This window comes from Hydra vulgaris, chromosome 01 (genome assembly GCF_038396675.1).
Source record: "Hydra vulgaris chromosome 01, alternate assembly HydraT2T_AEP".
Lineage (NCBI taxonomy): Eukaryota > Metazoa > Cnidaria > Hydrozoa > Anthoathecata > Hydridae > Hydra > Hydra vulgaris.
The window spans coordinates 49,309,696-49,331,722 of record NC_088920.1 but is presented as its reverse complement, the minus strand read 5'-3'; the positions used below and the strand labels follow the sequence as shown (position 1 = coordinate 49,331,722).

At 25.1% G+C, this 22,027-nt stretch overlaps 1 protein-coding gene across 6 annotated transcripts in view; it reads left to right on the top strand.

Annotated features, from left to right (window-relative positions):
• LOC100212423 (uncharacterized) overlaps positions 1-22,027 on the top strand; it is a 29,223-nt gene that overhangs the window by 3,953 nt on the left and 3,243 nt on the right. For 2 of the 6 annotated variants that reach the window (XM_065788451.1, XM_065788455.1), the window contains exons 2-6: positions 11,617-11,734; positions 11,934-11,991; positions 12,244-12,311; positions 20,547-20,658; positions 20,945-21,063. In XM_065788451.1, coding sequence (XP_065644523.1) covers positions 11,617-11,734; positions 11,934-11,991; positions 12,244-12,311; positions 20,547-20,658; positions 20,945-21,063 — 475 coding nt within the window. Of the gene's footprint in view, positions 1-1,916; positions 2,017-11,616; positions 11,735-11,933; positions 11,992-12,243; positions 12,312-20,546; positions 20,659-20,944; positions 21,064-22,027 lie in introns of those variants that run through there. The other 4 variants (XM_065788453.1, XM_065788454.1, XM_065788450.1 and 1 more) reach the window with 3 other exon arrangements.

The window sequence follows — 22,027 nt, the reverse complement described above, 5'->3', positions numbered from 1 at the left end:
AACAAACAGGTTGATCTATTGCTTGAGATTTGTAATACTCTAGCTTCTGTATCTAAAGTGATTTCCAGACAACATTCCTGGATTTCATTATCTTTGATAAAGTTTGACATGCTAGTCTTCTCCATATGCTCTCTTTTTATGGTGTATCAGTAAACATCTTTAAAACTATTGAATCCTTCTTTACCAATCATAATATAAAAGTTGTCCTTGATGGACAGCACTCTCCTTCATTTCTTATATCTTCAGGGGTTCCTCAAGGTTCTATCCTTGGCCCTATACTTTTTTAAATTTACATTAACGATCTTCCAGAATTTCTCATATCTAAGGTGGCATTGTTTGCTGATGATACTACCATTAATATTTGTCTTGACAAGAAGCCAACACTCTCTGATTGCTTGGAGAGGGCATTTGAGCTTGAAAAGTATCTCATTTCTGCTGCCGCATGGTGCTCTCAGTGGCTGTTGAAGTTTTTTTTCAACTTATTGTTATCACAATAATCTAGATTTTTCTATATTTATGAATGGTAATGTACTTTATGAGTTTCTTCGTCTTCTAGGATTAATTCTTATTTCTGATCTTTCTTGAAAACCATATATCAAATCTGTTGCAAAATTAGCATCTGCAAAGTTTGTATCTTTTTATTGTGCTCACCATTTCTTACTCTGGATTCTATTCTTTATCTATTTAAATCTCTAATTTGTTCTTATATGGAATACTGCTGCCATATCTGGAGCAGTTTTTCGAATGATGCCCTTTCTCTTTTAGACAAGGTGCAAAAATGCATTGTAAACATGGTCAGACCTGCTCTTGCAGCCAACCTTCAACCATTGTCACATCATTATAATTTTGCTTCTCTTTCTATTTTTTATAAATACTGTAATTGGCGCCTCTCTAAAGAGCTAGCATCTCTTGCGCCTTCTACTTACTACCCTTACTTAAATACCCTACTATATATATTGACTATCTTATAACGCCTGCTGCCGCAAAGGAGTGCCAATACATCAACTGAAGGTTTGGCATGGTGCAGCAATCTTTCATTTTTTTGTTCTTTTTCTGAAAATGCCAAATGGTTTAAAGATAAACAAAACTAGTAAGCATTTACTGATCTATATACGCTATAGTATATATATATATATATATATATATATATATATATATATATATATATATATATATATATATATATATATATATATATAAACTTGATTTATAAAAAACCTGATTTTTTAATATTTGCACATTTAAATATTTTGTACATTAATTAAACAATTTAAATTTTGTCATGAGTTTTTTATTGGTTTTATTGGTTAGTTTTAAGATTATTTCACATTATTCAACAGTTAAAGATTAAAATTAAAATTTGAGTTATAATAATTGTTATTTTAATCATGTTTTTATAATACCTGGATTATTTGTTGTGTAAACAAATATTTATGTATAAACGCATAATACACAATTCAAAATTTAAAAATTAAAAACAATACAATTTTCAAACGGAGAAGACTGAGGTTATGAGAATGATATTTATTACTTTTTATTCCCATAAGTTTATATTTTTCAGTCGTAATTTTTTTTTGCAAACTAACACAATTTAGATGCTTTAAATAATATCAGAACCTGAAGTATTTTCAGATATTGCAATTTGCAATCACTTAAATTGCCCTTTGATGGTGTCGATTACGTTAAGTCAAATGATAACTTTTTGAATTTTCCTCAAAAATCCTTAAAATTATGTTCATCACATTTAATCAATTGCGAATATAAAATCCATTCTTATTTCATCAAAATCAAAACTGGGTTAGTTACCAATGTATATTATCTATCATATATATTGGTTTCTAATATATATTATCTTTACCCATATAATAAATATCTGTTAAAATAAATTGTTTTTATATTTCATTTGTTTAATTTAACTATTTATTTAGAATATATAAAAAAATATAGAACACATCATGTCTTATTGGAAGGATATTCCATTATGCAAAATAAATTTTTATGATCCCTCGTACAAAGGTTAGAATCAAATTAAGAATCATACAATTAATAGTAATGAAAATATTTTTTTTTGTTTTAAATAAATTTAATTATTTTAAATATCGCATGGTGAGCAATATTCTCCTATTAGTGAGCACTTTAGTACTTGAGTCCTTAAACATGCTGGCAAATATTTGGTAACAAATATGACTTTGCTATGATTTTTATAGTGTAGCACTTGTTTATATCAACAATAAAAAAATTGTGCTGAAAAATTCTAAGCAAGAGAACAACAATCACTTTTATTAACTTTAGAATGACCTTGCTATTATTATTTTTATTTGATTTCGACTACATGTCATAGAATTATTTATAATTCAGAACTGTGTTTACAATTTATTAATTGATTATAATTATCTTAAGATAGAAATAATCAATCAATAATTCTGTTTATTGTATACACAGCTGCGTTTCTACTGGCACAGACAACAAGTTGATTTTTTAGACTGCAGTTAAGCAATTTTAAGACTGCAGTTAAGCAATAAAGTATCTAGAGTAAGCAAGCCTAATTCCATGAACATATTTGTAACACCTGAGTATTTTTGGTAGCCAACGCATTTTAGTTCATGTTTTGTAATGAGATTGTAAATCTGACAAAATATTTACACTAAAGTTAGTTCATAGAGTTGCATCATATAAACAAAAGCAGTATGTCTTAAATAACTGTTTTCACTTTACCTGAGCATCTCTAGAATTTTCTGATAATATTTGTATATATAGACATTTAATCTCCTAATTTATGGTAACATTGTCATTTAAATTATTTTTATGTGAACCAATTAAAGTAAATAGAGGAAAGTTGTATATATATATATATATATATATATATATATATATATATATATATATATATATATATATATATATATATATATATATATGTATATATATATATATATATATATATATATATATATATATATATATATATATATATATATATATATATATATATATATATATATACAGTATTGGCCATTAATAACATTCCATCATGTTATTGTGGTATGGATATAAGTTTGAAATTACATATTTTTAAAATTAAAAGAGATTTTTTCTTCATTTTTTTTTTATTCAAATAAATCAAATAATTACTATATAAATTTATTATAAAGTAATAATAAATTAAAAAAATAAAAAACTGAAATTTTGAAATGAAAACAAGTTTTCATATGTATCAAAAAAAAAATGTGGCCAAAATAAACAAACCACATCAACAAAATTAACTAACTATAAGAACAAAAAAAAATTATAATACAAAAAAAATGAAAAAAAAAACAAAATTAATATTTTGTTGACAATCCTTTAACTTTTTTGCATTCATTGATCCGTTTCGGCATGAAATTCACTAAATTCTTAGTAATATCTTTTGATACATTATTTAGTAATTTTGTTACTTCTTCTTTCAGCTGGTCCAGATCTTTTATTTCAATTTTACCAAGATTGCTGTCTGACCAAGACCACAAATTCTCTATGCAATTGAGATCTGGGCTATTGGTAGGCCAAGACATGACTTTAATGTTGTTTTCTTCAAACCATTGCTTGCAAATCTTAGCAGTATGACATGGAGCGTTATCTTGTTGGAAGATAATTCCCGTGTCTTTTCGGAAAATGTCAATACTAGGCATCAAATAATTATCCAATATGTCTAAATATCTTTGAGAATCGAGCCTGCTATCAAATAGTTTGAAGCAGCCGACACCTTCATAGTTCATGCAGGCCCAGATGCCTATACTGCCACTACCTTGTTTTTTTCTATACATAGAACAATCTGGGCGCATTCTTTCATGTGGTATTCTTCTCAGCATTACTCGGTTTTTTCTTAAATCAACCTCAATGTTCATTTCATCGCTGAAAAGAACGTTGTGCCACATGCTCTTAGACCAAATTTTATGAGCTAAGCACCAGTTTTTCCTTGCTTTCTGATGTTTTTTTGTTAGACGGGGTTTTTTGCAAGCAGCTCGCCACATGCAATTATCTTTTTGTAGTACTCTTCTAATTGTTCGAGCACTAGCAACAACACCAGAAGCTTCCTGTCATTTTCGACTGAGATCAGTAGATGATAACTTTCTATTTTTTTTCACTATGCGAATAAGTGAACGTTCATTTCTTTCATTTGAAATGCTGGGTCTTCCAGGACGCGGAATATTTTCAACTGTATTGTATTCATGATATCGGTTGATTATTCTGCTAACAGTTGGATGTGTTGTGTTGAAATGTTTCGCAATTTTTCTCATTGAGATGTTTTGTTCATTCATACATGGCCTACTTTATTTATAAATAAAGTAGGCCATGATAGCTATGATTTTACATTTTATTGTATTATCAATAGTTTTTCCCGTCATTTTGATTTTTTTATTGCTGAAATGTTGTAGTTGCTAATTAGATGCTAAATTTTATATTTTATTTACACAAACTTTTTAAATATTTATAACAATTTTCAAAAAAAACTCTCTAACAATAATTTTTAATTTGCAAATAACTTCAAAATTTTACTCAAAGACAAATGCAATTTTGAAGGAATTTTGAAATAATAGAGTCGATAGTTAATTTTGGCCATTATAATTATTTTAGATTATGAGGTAAGTGTTAAAAAAACCAGATGATTAGCGCATCAATTCATACTTTAATGAATGTCCATATTTATTTAAAAGAAAATATGATACTCATCAATTTACACTTTTTATGTTTGAAATGAGTCAAACAATCATTGATTTATTAACAATCAAAGTTGAATAATATCAAAAAAATCATGGTGGATTGTTATTAATGGCCAATACTGTATATATATATATATATATATATATATATATATATATATATATATATATATATATATATATATATATATATATATATATATATATATATATATATATATATATATATATGTATATATATATATATATATATATATATGTATATATATATATATATATATATATATATATATATATATATATATATATATATATATATATATATGTATATATATATATATATATATGTATATATATATATATATATATATATATATATATATATATATATATATATATATATATATATATATATATATATATATATATATATATATATATATATATTTATATATATATATATATATATATATAGGCTTGGCCAGAAAGGTGTGTGATTTCAAGTCTATATATAACCACGCAAAGAATATTTTGTTTTGTTGATTTAACCACAGTTTTTAACAAATGCGCTGAAAAAATTGGTTGTTAATTAGTTCGACACATTTATCAACACATATATCGACACATTATTTTGGTTGTTTATAACTTTGACACATTTATCTTTACTAACGTTTATATATTAGCAAAATGCTTTTAAATAAAGTAGCTAATGATTTTAGTTAAAGTATCATTGAAAGTTGTATAAATTTTTGTTTATATTATTTAATTATATAAGATTTTTTCATAAGTAAATTAAAAAAAGTAAAAATTATAAAAAAAAATTTAAATTTTATAAGCGACGACTTTAAACAGCAATAGTCTCTTTAAAAAACTTCATATATGAATCATTAAAGTTAATTAACTCAAAAAGTAGAAATATTTTGTTGAGAAGTAAAAAAAGGCCTCGAATTAACGTAAAAAAATCTAATCGCAATTTTTTTGTTGCTCATAACAAAGAGGGGGCATTATTTATTTCAACTTATTTATAACAACACATATAATAAGTCTCATTTTTGCATAAGATGTCATAACATTTACGTTCAGCATTTAAAACAACTAGAATATTTAATTTTCTCTAAATTTTTAACAATAAAAAAAAATTATTTAAAACTCTAACAAAACAATCTATAAATTTGAAACAGTTATAAAAAACTATTAAAAATGACGAAAACATTATCGTGATAAAATGTTAAAACTTAACATTTTCACGAAAACTCGCACACTCACAAACAAGAATGATAATTAAATTCTTATTAAGTAAGTTTTCTTATCTAAGTAACCTTATCAAATTCCCATGATATTTCTATCTATTGCTTTTTCATTCAATGTATTTTTTAATAAAAGTTAGCGTTCACTTTTTTCATTCAATTAAATAAAGCGAAAGAAAAAAATGTGTCTAAATAATAGAATCTTTTACGATCTAATACTTTTTTTGGTTTAAGTTTTGTCAAGTAATACGCAATATTAAGCTTTTTCCGTAACAAGTCAGCATCTTTTACGTAAACCACGCCCGATTGGAGTATTATGAATAACATGGTTAGATAATGAAACTGAACCGAATGTTGTTTGTTGATGAATTCACATGGCCTCTTTATGTTGTGCACTGCTTAAGTGCGATGCCATTGAATCTTTTTTTATTGATATTGTTCCTGGTTTTATCCAGGTCATGGAAAACAATTTTGTTTGACTTATCCGTTTTTCAAATTGTTTACATAAACTGCATCTTAATCTTATAACTTCATTTCTATTTAAATCGTATTCTAACTCACAATTAAAATGTTTTTCCCACTTTTTAACTGTAGATAATCTGCATCTGTGGTCCTTATTTGCATCCATTTATTGCTATTAATTTAAAATTAGCAAGTGTACTAACAAATTTTAAGGTTTTTTCATAATGACTATTTAGAGTCTATATTGCCTTCCTCTATTCTTCACAAAATAAACTTATAAAAATATCATTAAATTTGTTCATAATAAATGAGCTAAATCGGAATAAAGCCCTTGAGAATTCGAGTTAAGAAAGTAACTTTTCAATCAATTAACTTTTATTTCTTTTTTCAATCAAAATCTTTTATTTCTTGATTCGAATAGGTATTTAATCATTTGTTTTTTATAAATTTTTCCTTCCTTAAATAATCGGTCTTTTTCTTGCATTTGAACATTTTTGCTAATTGATTTTCTAAATCTTTTATTTTTCTTTGTTTTACTTTACGCTCCGCTTTAAAAAAAAAATTATCGTTACAGAAGTCACTGCAGTTTTATACTGTAAAAGAACACTAAATATTCGCGAATAGAGTATCAATCTTCTAAAATAAAAAAGGAATAATCACGAAAAAAAGAAAGATCGCAAAAAAACAAATTTTAAGAAAAAAATAATCGTGAAGGTGCGAAAAGTAATCGCAATTCGCGATCGCAATACACTTAATTCGAGCCCTGAAAAAATTTTTTTTTTTTGAAAGCTGTATGAATTAAATAACTTTGATGTTTACTTATGTTTTTAGATTATTAAAACGCATTTGAATAAAGTAACAAATCACTGCTAATGATTTTTAACAAAAATATTAATGAACAATATATATATATTTTTATATATTTATATAAGTATGTATTTTTTATTTTAAATGTCTTTAAATTAAAAAAAATATATAAAACTGTTTAAATAAACAATTTAATTATTTTTTCTTTTGTTTACATTATTGTGAAGCTTTGCATAGAAACTTTTTTAACTTTTAAATGTGCGCATTTGTTAATCAATCGCCAGTTGTAAGTTATTACTTTATTTAGGAAGCTTTTTGCATTCCTAAATAAAGTAATAATGCTATATAATACACTCATGTATTTTAGCGCTTTGTGAGCTTTATATTATGAATTTGTTACATTTACGACATTTATATACCTTTATCTCACACAGGTGATTATCAGTTTTTAATTTATTATCTTGAGTTTCGACCATAAATAGTAGCACATTTATTAGCCTATTTTTTCTGTTTATATTGCCCGTACTATCATTTTTTATCATTTTATTTAATATTTTGTTATGTACTTATTTTATTTTATTGTTTTTGTATGGTGCGATAATTTTAGCCATGGTTGCCGTTAGTAAACCAGCGGATCTATATTGACTTGTTTACTCATAGACCATTGTTTTATCATTTGTTTAGGATGACTAAAGCATGAGTTATTGTTCACCCTTTTCCTGAGTCTTAAAATTTTATTCCTCCTACAAAATAGTCTTTACATTCATTTATGATTTTCACCCTATGACATCATCTACAATCTACTTTTATTTTCACATCTCCTAGATCTACGTATATGGACGGCTCCGTTGGTCACTTTTTGCGATCTTTGTGTCGCATAAACAATTAAAATTATAAAAACATTGGTAAAAAAAATATTGTTTCAAAGTTATTTATTCCAAATGTAATTTAGATAATCTTATCATTATAGTTTATTATTTATTATAGTTTAGTTTTTGTATTTTTTTTAGTTTTATTTTTATTTTTTTAATTTAGTTTTAGTTGAGTTATTTTAATTTTATTTTTCGTTATTTTTTTTTACTAAAATTTATTTGCTTCTTCTACAATAAGTTTTTTTTTAAGCTTCTTTATAGTTAAGTTAAGATAATTTTTTTAACGCGTTTTTAAAATGTATACAAACTTTCAAAACATATTGACAGCCGTGGTCAAGTTTTTAAAATCACAGAGTATTTGCGTAGTCTTATTATGATGTGAAATGCACGCCTTCCTAGCCAAACCTGTATATATGTATATATATATATATTTTATATATATATATATATATATATATATATATATATATATATATTTATATGTATATATATTATATATATATATATATATATATATTTATATGTATATATATATACACAGACACATGTATATTTATAATATATGCATTGCCAAATGCTGACCCTATTTCCGAGGGTTGATATATATATATATATATATATATATATGCAGGCCTTGTCTAAATAAAAAATGATTAATGCATTGGCTTAACATAATATTTGATGTCATAAAATTCACTTTATTTTTTTATTTTTAAAGAAATTAACCTTTTTTAAATTACTGCAATAATATTAATTACCGCAAAACATGTTATTTAACGGCTTTTTTATTATTACTATAAAGGATTGTTTATTTATCATTATTATTTTTTTAATGATAAATAATTAAATTTAATATTGCATTTTTAAAAATGTTCGATATTGAAAAATTTCTTTCTTTTCTCAACATTTGCATAAATGAGTTAAAATATGTTAAATTTTTGAGTTTTTAAAATGATTGTTTTTTAAATTTCTAATTGTGACTTTGCAACTACAAATAATTTTTTATTTGAAAAAAATTAGCAAGTAACAAATAAAAAAGTTATGTTAATTTAATTACTTTATTTATTTAAAGTTTATTAGTTTATTATTTTATTACTAAAAATATCAAATTATAAATTATAAAAAAATTTCAAGTTATAAAAAAATATCAAATTATAAATTATAAAAATCCCAAATTATATAGTTTATTAAAAAATAATCGCTGCGATTTAACTTGCATTATAAGAAAAAAAGTTTAACTTATGTTTTGTGCAAACTTTTGATGCAGCTGTTTATTTAAAATTTGATTATGAGTTGAAAAAAAAAATGTGTAGGAAGGAAAACTAAAAAAACAATTGCGATAAAAATAAGCTGATTTTTTTTTTTGAACAAATAAAATTTAAAAATTGAACAATATTTAATAATATTTTTAAATAGATTTGACAGTTAAGTTAAACCCAAGCATTAACTTTAGTTTTAATAAACTTAAATATATTTTTCAAATCAAAATTAAATTATATATATTTTTAAATCTAAATTAAGTTATATATTTTTATTAAATTAGTTTTAAACAAAATCATTTTTTTTTATCAGAATTAAAGTATTTTTTTTATGATTTTTGCTTCAAGCTTAAAAAATCAATCATCACAATAAAATAAAAACAAAATAAAATAAAACTTTTAATTTTATTTGAGTTATTTTCATTAGTAAATATTTATTGATGAAAAAAATTTATTATTTAAGTAGGGCTTATATCAGACATAATTGTCATTCAAACTTTTGTAAGAAATATTTTTACATAAACGTTATTCAATAGTTAATGTGACTTTTTTTAAAATTAATTACTTCTTTTATCTTACCGCTAATAGTATGATTTAAAAGTTAAAAAATGATAAAATGTCGCTTAACAGAAATCGCTTACTGCTTACATAAAAATCGCTTACTGCTTACGTAAAAATCGCTTAAAGCGTGCGTAAATTGCTCTAAAAATGTAAATTGCTTAACGCTTTAAAACAAGGCCTTTATATTATTTAAGTGTATATATGTATATATATACACACCCACGGATATATATATATATATATATATATATATATATATATATATATATATATATATCAAAGATGTCTTTATAGGACAGGAAAAAAAAGATAACATTTAAAAATTTTTTTTTAAAGCAAAATTATATTTTAATAGAGTAAAGCATTTAGAAAACATCACCTCCGTTTTTTTGCCAGTTGCCCTGCACACGACCGAAACAGTTTTATTTCTCATTTGTCTAATATAATTTCTCGGGTGAAAATAATGAAGAAAAAATATTAAAACGACTGACTACTAATATATGTCTTATAAGAAACAGTTTAATTAAAATTAAATTAATTAAGTAAAGATCTGTTGACATTTTTGTCGTAGTCAATATTTGTTTTGTATCGTTTGTTTTTGTCAATCTTAACAAAGGTTTCATTACATGAAGCAAAAATGTTGAAAGCCAAAACTGCAAAGAAATGTTTTATATATAGAAAAATATTCTATTATTCTCTCTCAATCTTCAATTGAATTTAATTTAGTTGAATGTTTAAAACATGTTTTAAATGTTTTGAACATCTTTCATTATACTAAGACTTTTAGAAAAAAAGAATTTCAACTTGCATCATTAATTGGGCTCTTATAATGATTTTTCACGTGCATCTTAATAATGTTTTAATATTTAGTTTTTGATGAGTTTTGTAAATATATAATCTTTTGTAAAATAAATATCAATAGAAGTTTCATGAATAATGAATTTCAGACATGGTCTTTAAACCAAATAAAATAACAAGAAGTTTGAAACTATAAAGTACTAGTGCTAGTATGCTTTTGTGTTGTAAAAATGCAAATGACTATTTGTAAAAGTTCTTCAACTGTTGTTTAAAGTTGTTTTTTTTGTTAAAAAATTTAAACTTTATTTCAAAAAGTTTTTTGGGTTTTCTTGCTCGATTTTTTGTGGAAGAAAAAATTTTTCTTGTCAAGTTATTTAACTGTTTTTTTTAACAAAATTATCTGACTGTTTTTGAACAGAGTTTCTTGACTAATTTTTTTTCTTTCAAACGAAGTTGTTTTACTTTTAACATTATTTTTTTATAAAAAGTTGTGGATTGAGATTTTTTTTGAAATATTAAGTTTTTTTTTGAATTTTTGTGTGTGTGATTATTTTGAAATGTTTTAAACAGTTCCATATCTTACATATAATAACTTTAGGTCAATCTTGATGAGGGGTTTTCATTTTTATATTCTTTGAAATTATTAGCTTTTAAAACTCAAGATTTTAAAAATGTTTACGAGTTAAAAGACTTTAAAACAAACCAAAAAATTTAGCCATTGTGTAACCTAAAAGTTACACAATGGCTAATTTGAAAGTTTCTTAGAAGAAACTTTCAAATACAGTACTCTGCTTTATATATAAAATTTTAGTATTATTTCACTAGATTAAATTTTGGGTTTAGATGTTTTTAGACTAATTGTTTTTTTAACAACAAATTTTTGTCGAAATTTATAATAGTTTTATTTGAAAAGTTTAGTTGAATCCTGTTTGCACTCTTATTTACGACAAAATGTTTACTCAGAAAGAGAAGTCATGCTGGAAATTTTTTCATTGTGCAGTCAGTTGGAGCTCATGTTAACAACTTTCTTTGTAAGAGTGTTTTTGCTTTATTAAGTTCATCATTATCATGATCATCATGGTCATGATGATGATAATTATGATAATGATGATGATGATAATGGTGATCATGATTATAATTTCATCTTCACAATTATGACGATCATTATTATTGTTAATCATCACTTCATACTTATTATATTGACATTTTTTGTTCATTTTTTTTCTATAGTTTAACCAGATTGGATCTCATGAAAAAGTTTGTTTTGGTACTAATTTTGATATGCAAGGTTTTCATATACTTGTATCTATATTTTTATTTATTTTTTATTATATGATGTAAAAATTAAAACTATTACAATAATATAAAATGTTGAAATAAAGCGTTCAAAAGAACAAAAAGAATTTTAGTTACAAATATGTATTATGTTATGTTAAAAGTTTTAAACTAGTATAACTTGTTTAAAAAACAATTTTTATTTAATCTATAATTTTTTTTTTTTTTTTTGCTTTAATTTTTTTTTTTTTTCTTTCTTTTTTAGCAAAAATGAAGTTTCAAGCAATGAAAACTCATTTAGCTCTTCTTAAAGACAAAAGTTCAACTTTAGAGGTTTTTAAAAAGATTTTTAAAGTTTTTTTTTCTTAACACTTCAAACAAAGTGCTTGTAAATTTTTTACTCTTCATGCTCCCTTTCTTTGTCCCCATGGGTACATGGAATGATAAAATTAGCTGGCTATATTTTGTAAGCATATTTTTAAACAATGTGACCAAAGTTTTTCAAAAATTATTTGTTCTTTATTTCTCACCTTCTGGGTTGTTTAAAACTTCTGTAGTTGTTAGTGTGAAGTTGTTCAGTTGTCCATGAGAACTATTAAATATTAATTTTGTAAATAACTTTGCACCTAACATATCCTAGAGATATTTCATATGAAATAAAAAATACACTAGAAATGAATTACATTTTCTAAACCACCATGTCTTGTTCAGTAATAACCTCAATTTTGATTATATTTTGTCAACATACAATTATTAAATATGATTAAAAATAAAAGGTGAGTAAAACAGAATTTTCAGCGTTCACGATAGATGACTTTCAGAATTTTTATGCTAATGTCAAATAAGAATGTTTTAGAAAAAATTGTGACAATTAGAAGCTGGGAGTAATATTAAACTTCAAATTTGGGTCCCCATGTCCCAAATTTAGCTCGAATCAAAAAAAATTATAGTATTGTATTAAATTATAATATTTAAACAAGGTCTAAATTAAACCACATATTTAAAAAATTTCATAAAACAATCTTTTCCAAAAATCATAAATACTTAGAGTTTATTGTTCCCCAATTAAACCCAACAATTAACATTAAATGGACGCAACTTTTTATTTTTCGTCTTTAGCTTTTTTTTTTTTTTTTTATATGAAACAAGATTTTTTATATGTGAAACAAAGAAAAAAAGGCTTTTAGGGGCATTATGTTAGGTGAGCGTTCTGAGTAGGTTCTGATAAGATGCTGATCATAATAAATGGATCTTTTTAATAAACTCTTCATATTCTTTGTATCTTTGTAAAAATTTTTTTTTAATATCTAAAGAATTTAAGAATTAAAAAAAATTTTTTTAAATTCTTTCTAACCATAATGATGAAATTGTTCTTGTAACAGTGAGTAGGTTTGGGTCCGTAAACATGTATAAATAAAATATTTGATATTGTACTTTTTACAAACTAATTTTCCAAGTTTGTGTTATACCAATTTAGAATTAACCTCAAAGCTGTACTTTGTAGCTAATAACTAATTCAAAGTCACTGTCAAAGTAGTAGAAAAGTTTATTTAATTTGCTTTGAAAAAGGGAAAATTAAGTAAAATACAAAAAGGGTTATTCCATATCAAATCACCTAGTTTTTTGAAAGTTCCCCAGGGTACCATCTCAGATTTGCTTCAAACTTTGACCACACACAGATCTTATGACCAATTATATGCTTGATTGACCAATTTGTTCTGATTTGGTTCTGAAAAGTTATGATTGAATTAAAAATGACCAAAATCCAAAAAATTTGTGTATCAGGAGCTTACAGCAGTTTTTTTCGATTTTTGACAAACCATGACTTTTTAAATAAAGATGGTGATCACCTGAAATTTTGTAGGGTAATAGTTTTTCACCCAAATAATCCATTATTGCAGTTGCTTTTTGACTGATTTTTTACAGTTTTTGAGTTATTGTACCTTAAAGTTGCTAAATATTGCAACATTATAAATATTTTTTCGAACTTTAACATATTACAGTTTAATACTTACTAACAGAAAGTAGATTTTTTTGTTACCTTTGTGTACTTAGGGTCACCACTTATTAGAATAATCAAAACTATGCATTAAAAATTAGTTTAGCGCATGCAGCAGCCTATTAAAAAATCACTTTTTTTATAAAGTATGATAAGTTACATTGACATTGCTGGCATAGAAAGTAGTGTAAACAGTTGAAATAAATTATGAAACTTTTTAATGTTGAGGTTCTATATATAGACTTATACTCTATCTTTTGATATGATTGTAGCCTTTTGAGAGTGATGATATTTTTAAAAGGAGAACAAAAAAATACCACTTACCACATACAAAATTTATATCTCAAATTTTATACAAACTATACTGTAAAAAAGTGCATTCAAAGAGTAAGATAATCAGTTAAAAGAAAAAGCATGTATACATGAAGCTGATTGGTCATGACAAAGATGGTCAGAAATTAAACAATAGCATTCACATTTAAGGTGATCTTTTTCATCTTTGTAATAAACAGCAAATGAGTGTAAGGTAGCTTGATCGGCTTGCCAGTTAAACCCTTGTATAGCATCTTGTACAAGAAAACTATAGTTTTCTGCAAAATCCATCAGAATAATGCAGGTATATTGGTCTAATGTTTGTTTTGCCTCTGATAAGTAGGAAGACTGTGCTTCTTTGATAAAGTGGTGGTGACAAAGGTCATACAAAGTTTCACTTAAAGTTTCAATAAATTCACTAATGCTTGTTTGGACTGTAATAAGTGCAGTTCGGTCAGTTGACACCCATTGCTTATATGTGATCTGATCATCAAAATCAAAATCATTCTTTTCAAACACATTTTCTAAGTAAGGGTATCAAATTTATTTTACCAGGGCAGTTGGAACATAGATGAAACATGCAGTTTTGACTATCTATATTACAAACACATACTTTCATTAAATCTTTGTAATATAATAAATGGCTGTTAGGAAGAGCAGAGCACATCAACTTAGCATTTTGATGATAAGAAAATACACAAACTGAATGGTTTCCACTACTATCAACAGTAAGGCACCACTTTGGCCTTAGTTCACAGAACTTGCTGAATCCAACTTTGTGTTCAGGGTATAACTTCTTGAATTCCAGATGAAGTTCTTTGAAACGAACTAATATTAGGCGTTTTTGTTTATGAACTTTAACATTATTTATACGCACAGAAACAAAGTCTTTTTTTCCTGGAAATTGTCTAATGTATTTATCAGGTTCATATATTTCAATGACTCTCTGCTTAACAATATCCTCCAAAGGATGTCCTTTTTTAGCCTCAGGTTTAGCAAGTATTCCCTTTTCATTTTTCAGCTTTCTGGCTTTCTTAACAATATGGTCTGAAACTGAAAATGCATTACATGTTTTTTTAATTGACCAACTATCAGGAGTTAATGTTAGTAACTGAACTTTTTCTTCATTCATACTGATTTTTCCTTTTTCCTTTATTGCACCTAAAAGTTTGTCTAAATCATTACAGTTAATGCACTTTTGCTTTTTCTCAGATATTATTTCTTTTGGGTCTATATCCAATGCTGATGCTACTAGGTTTGTCATACTTGTTTCCAGTTTTTTAACTTTTTGCTTTCCATATTCTAATTTGTCACGTTTACTTATGCGGGAGTGGTGTAGTGGTAGAGAGCTCGCTTTATAAGCGAGAGGTTCCGAGTTCGATCCGCGCAGCGGCCTTGTTCGTCAATGTTCATGTTTCGGAGTTATAGAGTTGGGAGAGGGTTTTAACCACAAGTAGCCTCCTCATCTGTAGTGGCCTTCTTGGCCTTGGGGAGGTGAAATACAAAAAAAAAAACAAAAAAAAAACTTACATTTTTTAGAGGAGATATTTCCGGTAAAGAAGGACTCTTATTTAAAACTGTCTTATTTAGGTCTGAAGAACTAAACTCCTCATCATCAACATCTTTGTCTTCATCTTCTTGACTAAATTTTCCTGTAATTTGTTCAAGTTTGAATTCATTCAAACAGTTAGTGCAAAGTTTTTGACCAGGTTTGATCTTAAGTTGACTTGCTGTTAAAATATCGACTTTACACAATCCCTTAATAATTTTTTTCTTGTGGACTTTAAACAGATCATAGCAGTATTTTTGAAGCGCTTCATATCTAGAAATATAGGCTTTTTCATGGTGAAAACATATCTCCTCATTTAGTTCAAAAGTGTGTCCAATTCTTTGAATTAAAACTTCAACATCTGTGTTCACAACATCTTTTAGTTTTATTCTTCCAATCATTCTACAATAATACGTTTTGTTGCAATCTTCATTTAAAACTTTCCCCACACAACATTTCTCTGTCATTCTTTACTATTTTTTTATTTTTATTACTAATCTAAAAAGTTTAAAGAAGACATAAACATATTAAATTTCAAAGAAACTAACAAATATCAGACACTGATTATGACGCTGACTATGTCATTATTATTAGTACAAATTAAGACATTATGTCATTAAGAAAACTGAATATATTCACAGATAAATAAAAAATATACAACTGTCATCCCTATGACTAATTATTAGACTATGACCTAAGGCTAGCTCATAGTCTAATAACATCCTCCTTTTGAAAATATCATCACTCTCAAAAGGCTACAATCATGTCATAAGATTTTTTTTTACAATCATGGCATAAGATTTTTTGGTGATGTCTATATATAGAACCTCAACATTAAAAAGTTTCATAATTTATTTCAACTGTTTACACTATTTTCTATGCCAGCAAAGTCAATGTAATTTATCATAATTTAAAAAAAAAGTGATTTTTCAATAGGCTACTGCATGTGCTAAATTAATTTTTAATGCATAATTTTGATTATTCTAACAAGTGGTGACCCTAAGTACACAAAGGTAACAAAAAAATCCACTTTCTGTAAGTAAGTATTAAACTGTAACACATTAAAGTTCGAAAAAATATTTATAATGTTGCAATATTTAGCAACTTTAAGGTACAATAACTCAAAAACTGTAAAAAATCAGTCAAAAAGCAACTGCAATAATGGATTATTTGGGTGAAAAACTATTACAAAATTTCAGGTGATCACCATCTTTATTTAAAAAGTCATGGTTTGTCAAAAATCGAAAAAAACTGCTGTAAGCTCCTGATACACAAATTTTTTGGATTTTGGTCATATTTAATTCAATCATAACTTTTCAGAATCAAATCAGAACAAATTGGTCAATCAAGCTGAAATTTTTTGGATTGTATTTTTTTCATAAGATCTGTGTGTGGTCAAAGTTTAAAGCAAATCTGAGGTGGTACCCTGGGAGCCTTTAGGTGATTTGATATGGAATAACCCAGAAGGAAGTGTAATTGTTATAAAAACTTGATATTAGGCTAGTTTAATGAAAATGGAAATAGTAATATCAGTATTGTTTTATGTAAACTTTTTTAATTAAGATCAAAAAATCATTCCTAACAGAAACCAACAGTTTCCACTTGCCAGGAATATTTTAACACATGGATCAAATAAAGAAAACTAGGAAGACCAAAACTTAACTCAGAAGTTATTCCCCCTCCTGGACTAAATAACGTTTGTAAAATATGTTTGAATATTATTGGACACAGCTGTTGTAAAGAGAGAAGAGTAAACCTATAAAACAACTAGATAAAGGAAAGAAAAAATAAATGATTGAATTCCTAATAAAATTCAATTTTAATAATAATTCTAAAATAATAAAAAGTATGATTTTTATTTAGGAGGCAAATATGCTGAAATATTTAAAAAAAAAAAATAATAATGCTTTAAAAAATATTTGAAAAATAAGGTTATTTAATTAATTTTACAACTTTTAGAAATTCTATTCTTGTGCAAAGATCAAAAATTTCTTCCAAAGCTTTGTTTACTAATTCCTACTATTGAACAAATTCAGTGGCTAAAGCGTGAAGTATTTTTAAAATCAGGAAAAGAATAAATTAAATAAGTTTAGTTATGATGTGTGCAAATGTAAAAAAAAAATAAAAATAATGAAAAATACCAAAAAAAATAATAAAAAAATAAAAATAACCAAGAGTTAACAAGTTCATTATAATTTTTATAAAGCTAAATAGTATTAAGTATTTTTATTCTTTTGATATGAAGTTGGCCAATATTTATTTTGTAATAGAAACTGCATCATCAACTTATCCAAATTAATAACTTATATAAAACTAGTTGACCCACAAAATGAAAGCATGTTAAAAACCAATTGGTAAATTATAATTATTTTAATTATTTACATAAAGTTTACATAAAGTTACAAAAAGAATCTGTTTTGCTAATGTAACTTATGGTTGGGTCAAAATTCACCACCTGCTGCAAGTTCCAAGCCATCACAGAAAAAATATAAGGTTCAAGATCAGCCTGTTATCAAAATGTGATATGAACCTGCCAGCGATCAAAATGTGATGACTTGATTTCAAGGCTGGAGTATATTTAGAAAGACCTGGAAGATAAATTGTTCTAGATACAGAACAACACAGCAGGACTAAGGTTCCACACCTTGGTGGTTCTATACGTGGTTCTGTGTTGTTAATAGATAATATCTCATCTTGTGCCTAGCAACTTACCCTCTTACAATCAATATGGATTTTGATACTTTTGTTTGATTGCTGACTTGTTAACTGTTATAGCAAAAAATTTTTATCATTAGATGGGAGCTGTGAGGCAAGGGATATTGGTCTTGATATGTCATAGACTGCAAGCAACCACTAATTTAGTTGAGAGTTGACAGAAAGCTTTAAAAACTATAAATTTTCAGGAAAACATAAGAGAGAATTCCAAAGCACTGATGTTCAAAGAAAAAAAATTTGTGAAAAATGTTATTTAAGCATAAAGAAACAGTTACAAAAGAAGGATGCAGCTTTGCTAAATGATAAGTCACACAAGATAGAGTTTTGGTTAATAGAACAACTAATGATAACTATTTTGTGATGAGCACAAGTTATGATAACTCACACAGCAGTTTGACCTTTTTCATAGGCTGTTCACATGAGGGTACATTTGATAACATTTCTTTTGTATAAAGTTTATTTTTAATGTTTAAATTTTCTGATTTAAAATTTGTTTTTATGTAATGGTTATATAATTTTTTGTTGTTTTTTCACCTTTCTGACTCCTTGTGTGACAATAGGGAAGAAGCTAGAGCAGATTCAACAACATGTGCACTTTGAATCTTATCTAAAAAAGGTCTCTTTAGAAAAACCAGCCTAAGTATGACAACAGTATTCCATACAAGGATGATGAAGCCATTTATAGAGGTAGAGAATGGAATCAATAGTAAGAAAATAATGAACATGATAAAAAGAGGGATAAGTTTAAGATGTTAAAGATAATGAAAAATAATAAATACTATTTACATTTAAAAAAATTAACTTGGCTGGTTTTTGAATGAAAATCATCAAATCATCGTCATCTGTGTGATCAACTGTTACAAGATGTTAGCTTTAAAAAATACAACCATTTCTTTTGTTGCTATTAAAAAGATAATTCGAAAAAAAAAATAAAAAACTTTTATCATGAAATAGTTGGATAATTTGGAATAGGTGAAACCATTAAAAACTAATTTGACTTTATAAAACAGTTATTTTTAGCTATAAAAAACATTTAAATACTAAGTGCAAGTCATTTTTGCTCCATACTAATTTATAAAAAATAACAGTTATAATCTTTCTCTGCCGTACAGTCAAATTTCTTCTTGTTGATCTTTGGAGATATGTTACAGAAGTTATGCTACAGAAGATAGAAGATTAACATACTTTGTTTTATTCCACACAAAACGTTTTTATTAAAAAAAAAAACAGAAAGTCAAAGCAAGTAATGTTTTGTTGTAAATGTATTATTTATTTTTAATACTGCTAAAACTGTAAAGATCTTGCTAAGAAAACAACTTGTCATCACACAACAAAAATGAAAGGCAATTTTAAGCCTTATTAATTAATTGTTTTTTGAAAATGCTATGTTAATAAAAACTTATAGGCTGTCTAGTTACTATGTCAAGCAATAATGATTAGCATTTCTCAATAATTATAAATGGATAAAAATGAATGAAATTATAGTTACTCTAAGAACTAACCTAACCTCAACATATGTCATGATACACCTACATGGCATTTTACTCCAAATTTTGACTATTTTACACAACATTTTGATTCAAGATATGACACCTCTTCACATTTCATAACACATCTACACAATAATTTACTCTAAGATCTGACTTATCATGTCATGACACATTAACACAAAATTTTACTCCAAGACCTGGTTTATTTACACAGTTTACAATACTTGCGTTTCATAAAGTTGATAAACTACAACATTTTGTGATTTTATGACATTACAACATTTTATAATAGTTGTGTTTCGTGAAATAATTATAACAGGTAAATAAGTTTATTTGATAATGATGCTGGTGTAAAATATTTTTTTGAATGATAATGGTAGTGATGTAATTTTTTATTCAAAAATGCAACAAATATTCATTTAATTATTTAATTTTTATATGCTTTTTTTGGATTATCATTTAATTAAATACAAGTTTTGTTAATTGTACTTTTTTTATTATAGTCATTTTTAAAGAGAAAAGGAATGTATAACATCTTCCCTAATGTCTGTGCATATCTAAGTCATGCTAATGGCTACATAATTAATATTAAAGATCAGAAGTCTGTTGTTAAAAGTATTATTTACTTGTTTTTAGAAATTTAAAAGTAAATATGTTTTTACTTTTTTTTTTTTTTACATTTTTATATTGGCTTGAAAAAATTAGTTTTAAAAAAATCAAGAATAATAATGATAAATATTATAAAATGGAATTAGGACAAATAATGACAAACGTTGTTTAAACGATTTTGTATGATTAAGTAGTATGAAATGAAGTTTTCTTGAAAGTAGTATTCTCTCTTTACTGTTAAAAAAAACAGATAACTTATTAAAATAAAACTATTTTTTTAATCTATTTTTAGAGTACTTTGAACAGCTTACTTATTTAAATCAACTATATGCGATAAGTGAGCAGATAAATGAAGATCTTTATCAGCAGTTTAACCACAAGTACATTGCTCACCAAACAGTTTTGCTTCATGTAAGATGACTTATAGTTTATGATTAGAAGGACTTTTGAATAAGAATTCCTTAAAATTTTGCATCTTCTGTTCAGTATGATATAAAATAATCTAATATATATATATATATATATATATATATATATATATATATATATATATATATATATATATATATATATATATATATATATATATATATATATATATATATATATATATACACTCAAAGGTCTTACCATAAAACATAAAAATGAGGTCGGTAATTTTTTGCCAACCTCAAACACTTTTAGGTTGGCATATATATGTATGTATATATGTATATGTATATGTATATATATGTATATATATATATATTTATATATATATATATATATTTATATATATATATATATATTTATATATATATATATATATATATATATATATATATATATATATATATATATATATATATAAATATAAATATAAATATATACATATATATATATAATATATATATATATATATGTATATATTATATATATATAATATATATATGTATATATTATATATATATATATATATAAATATAAATATATACATATATATATATATATAATATATATATATGTATATATTATATATATATTATATATATACATATATATATATATAATATATATATATATGTATATATGTGTATATATATATAAATATGTATACAGGCCTTGGCGGGGGTAAATGAGCGTGAGAGCGAAGAAAAGCTCTCCTAAAATGAATATGGCGAGTCATGTGAGCTGCTCCTCTAAACAGCTTCTTACGAGAGCTTTTGGTTTTTACACGAGCTATCTATTTATGCTGTTAACAAGCTGCTTATATACAAAAAATTTGGTTTTATACATGTTACAATCATATTTGTAGTGTAACTGTTCCAAAAATATATACATAAGAATTGTCATTTATTGCACTGTGAAAAGTTCTTTAGAGAAGCGTTGTCTTTAT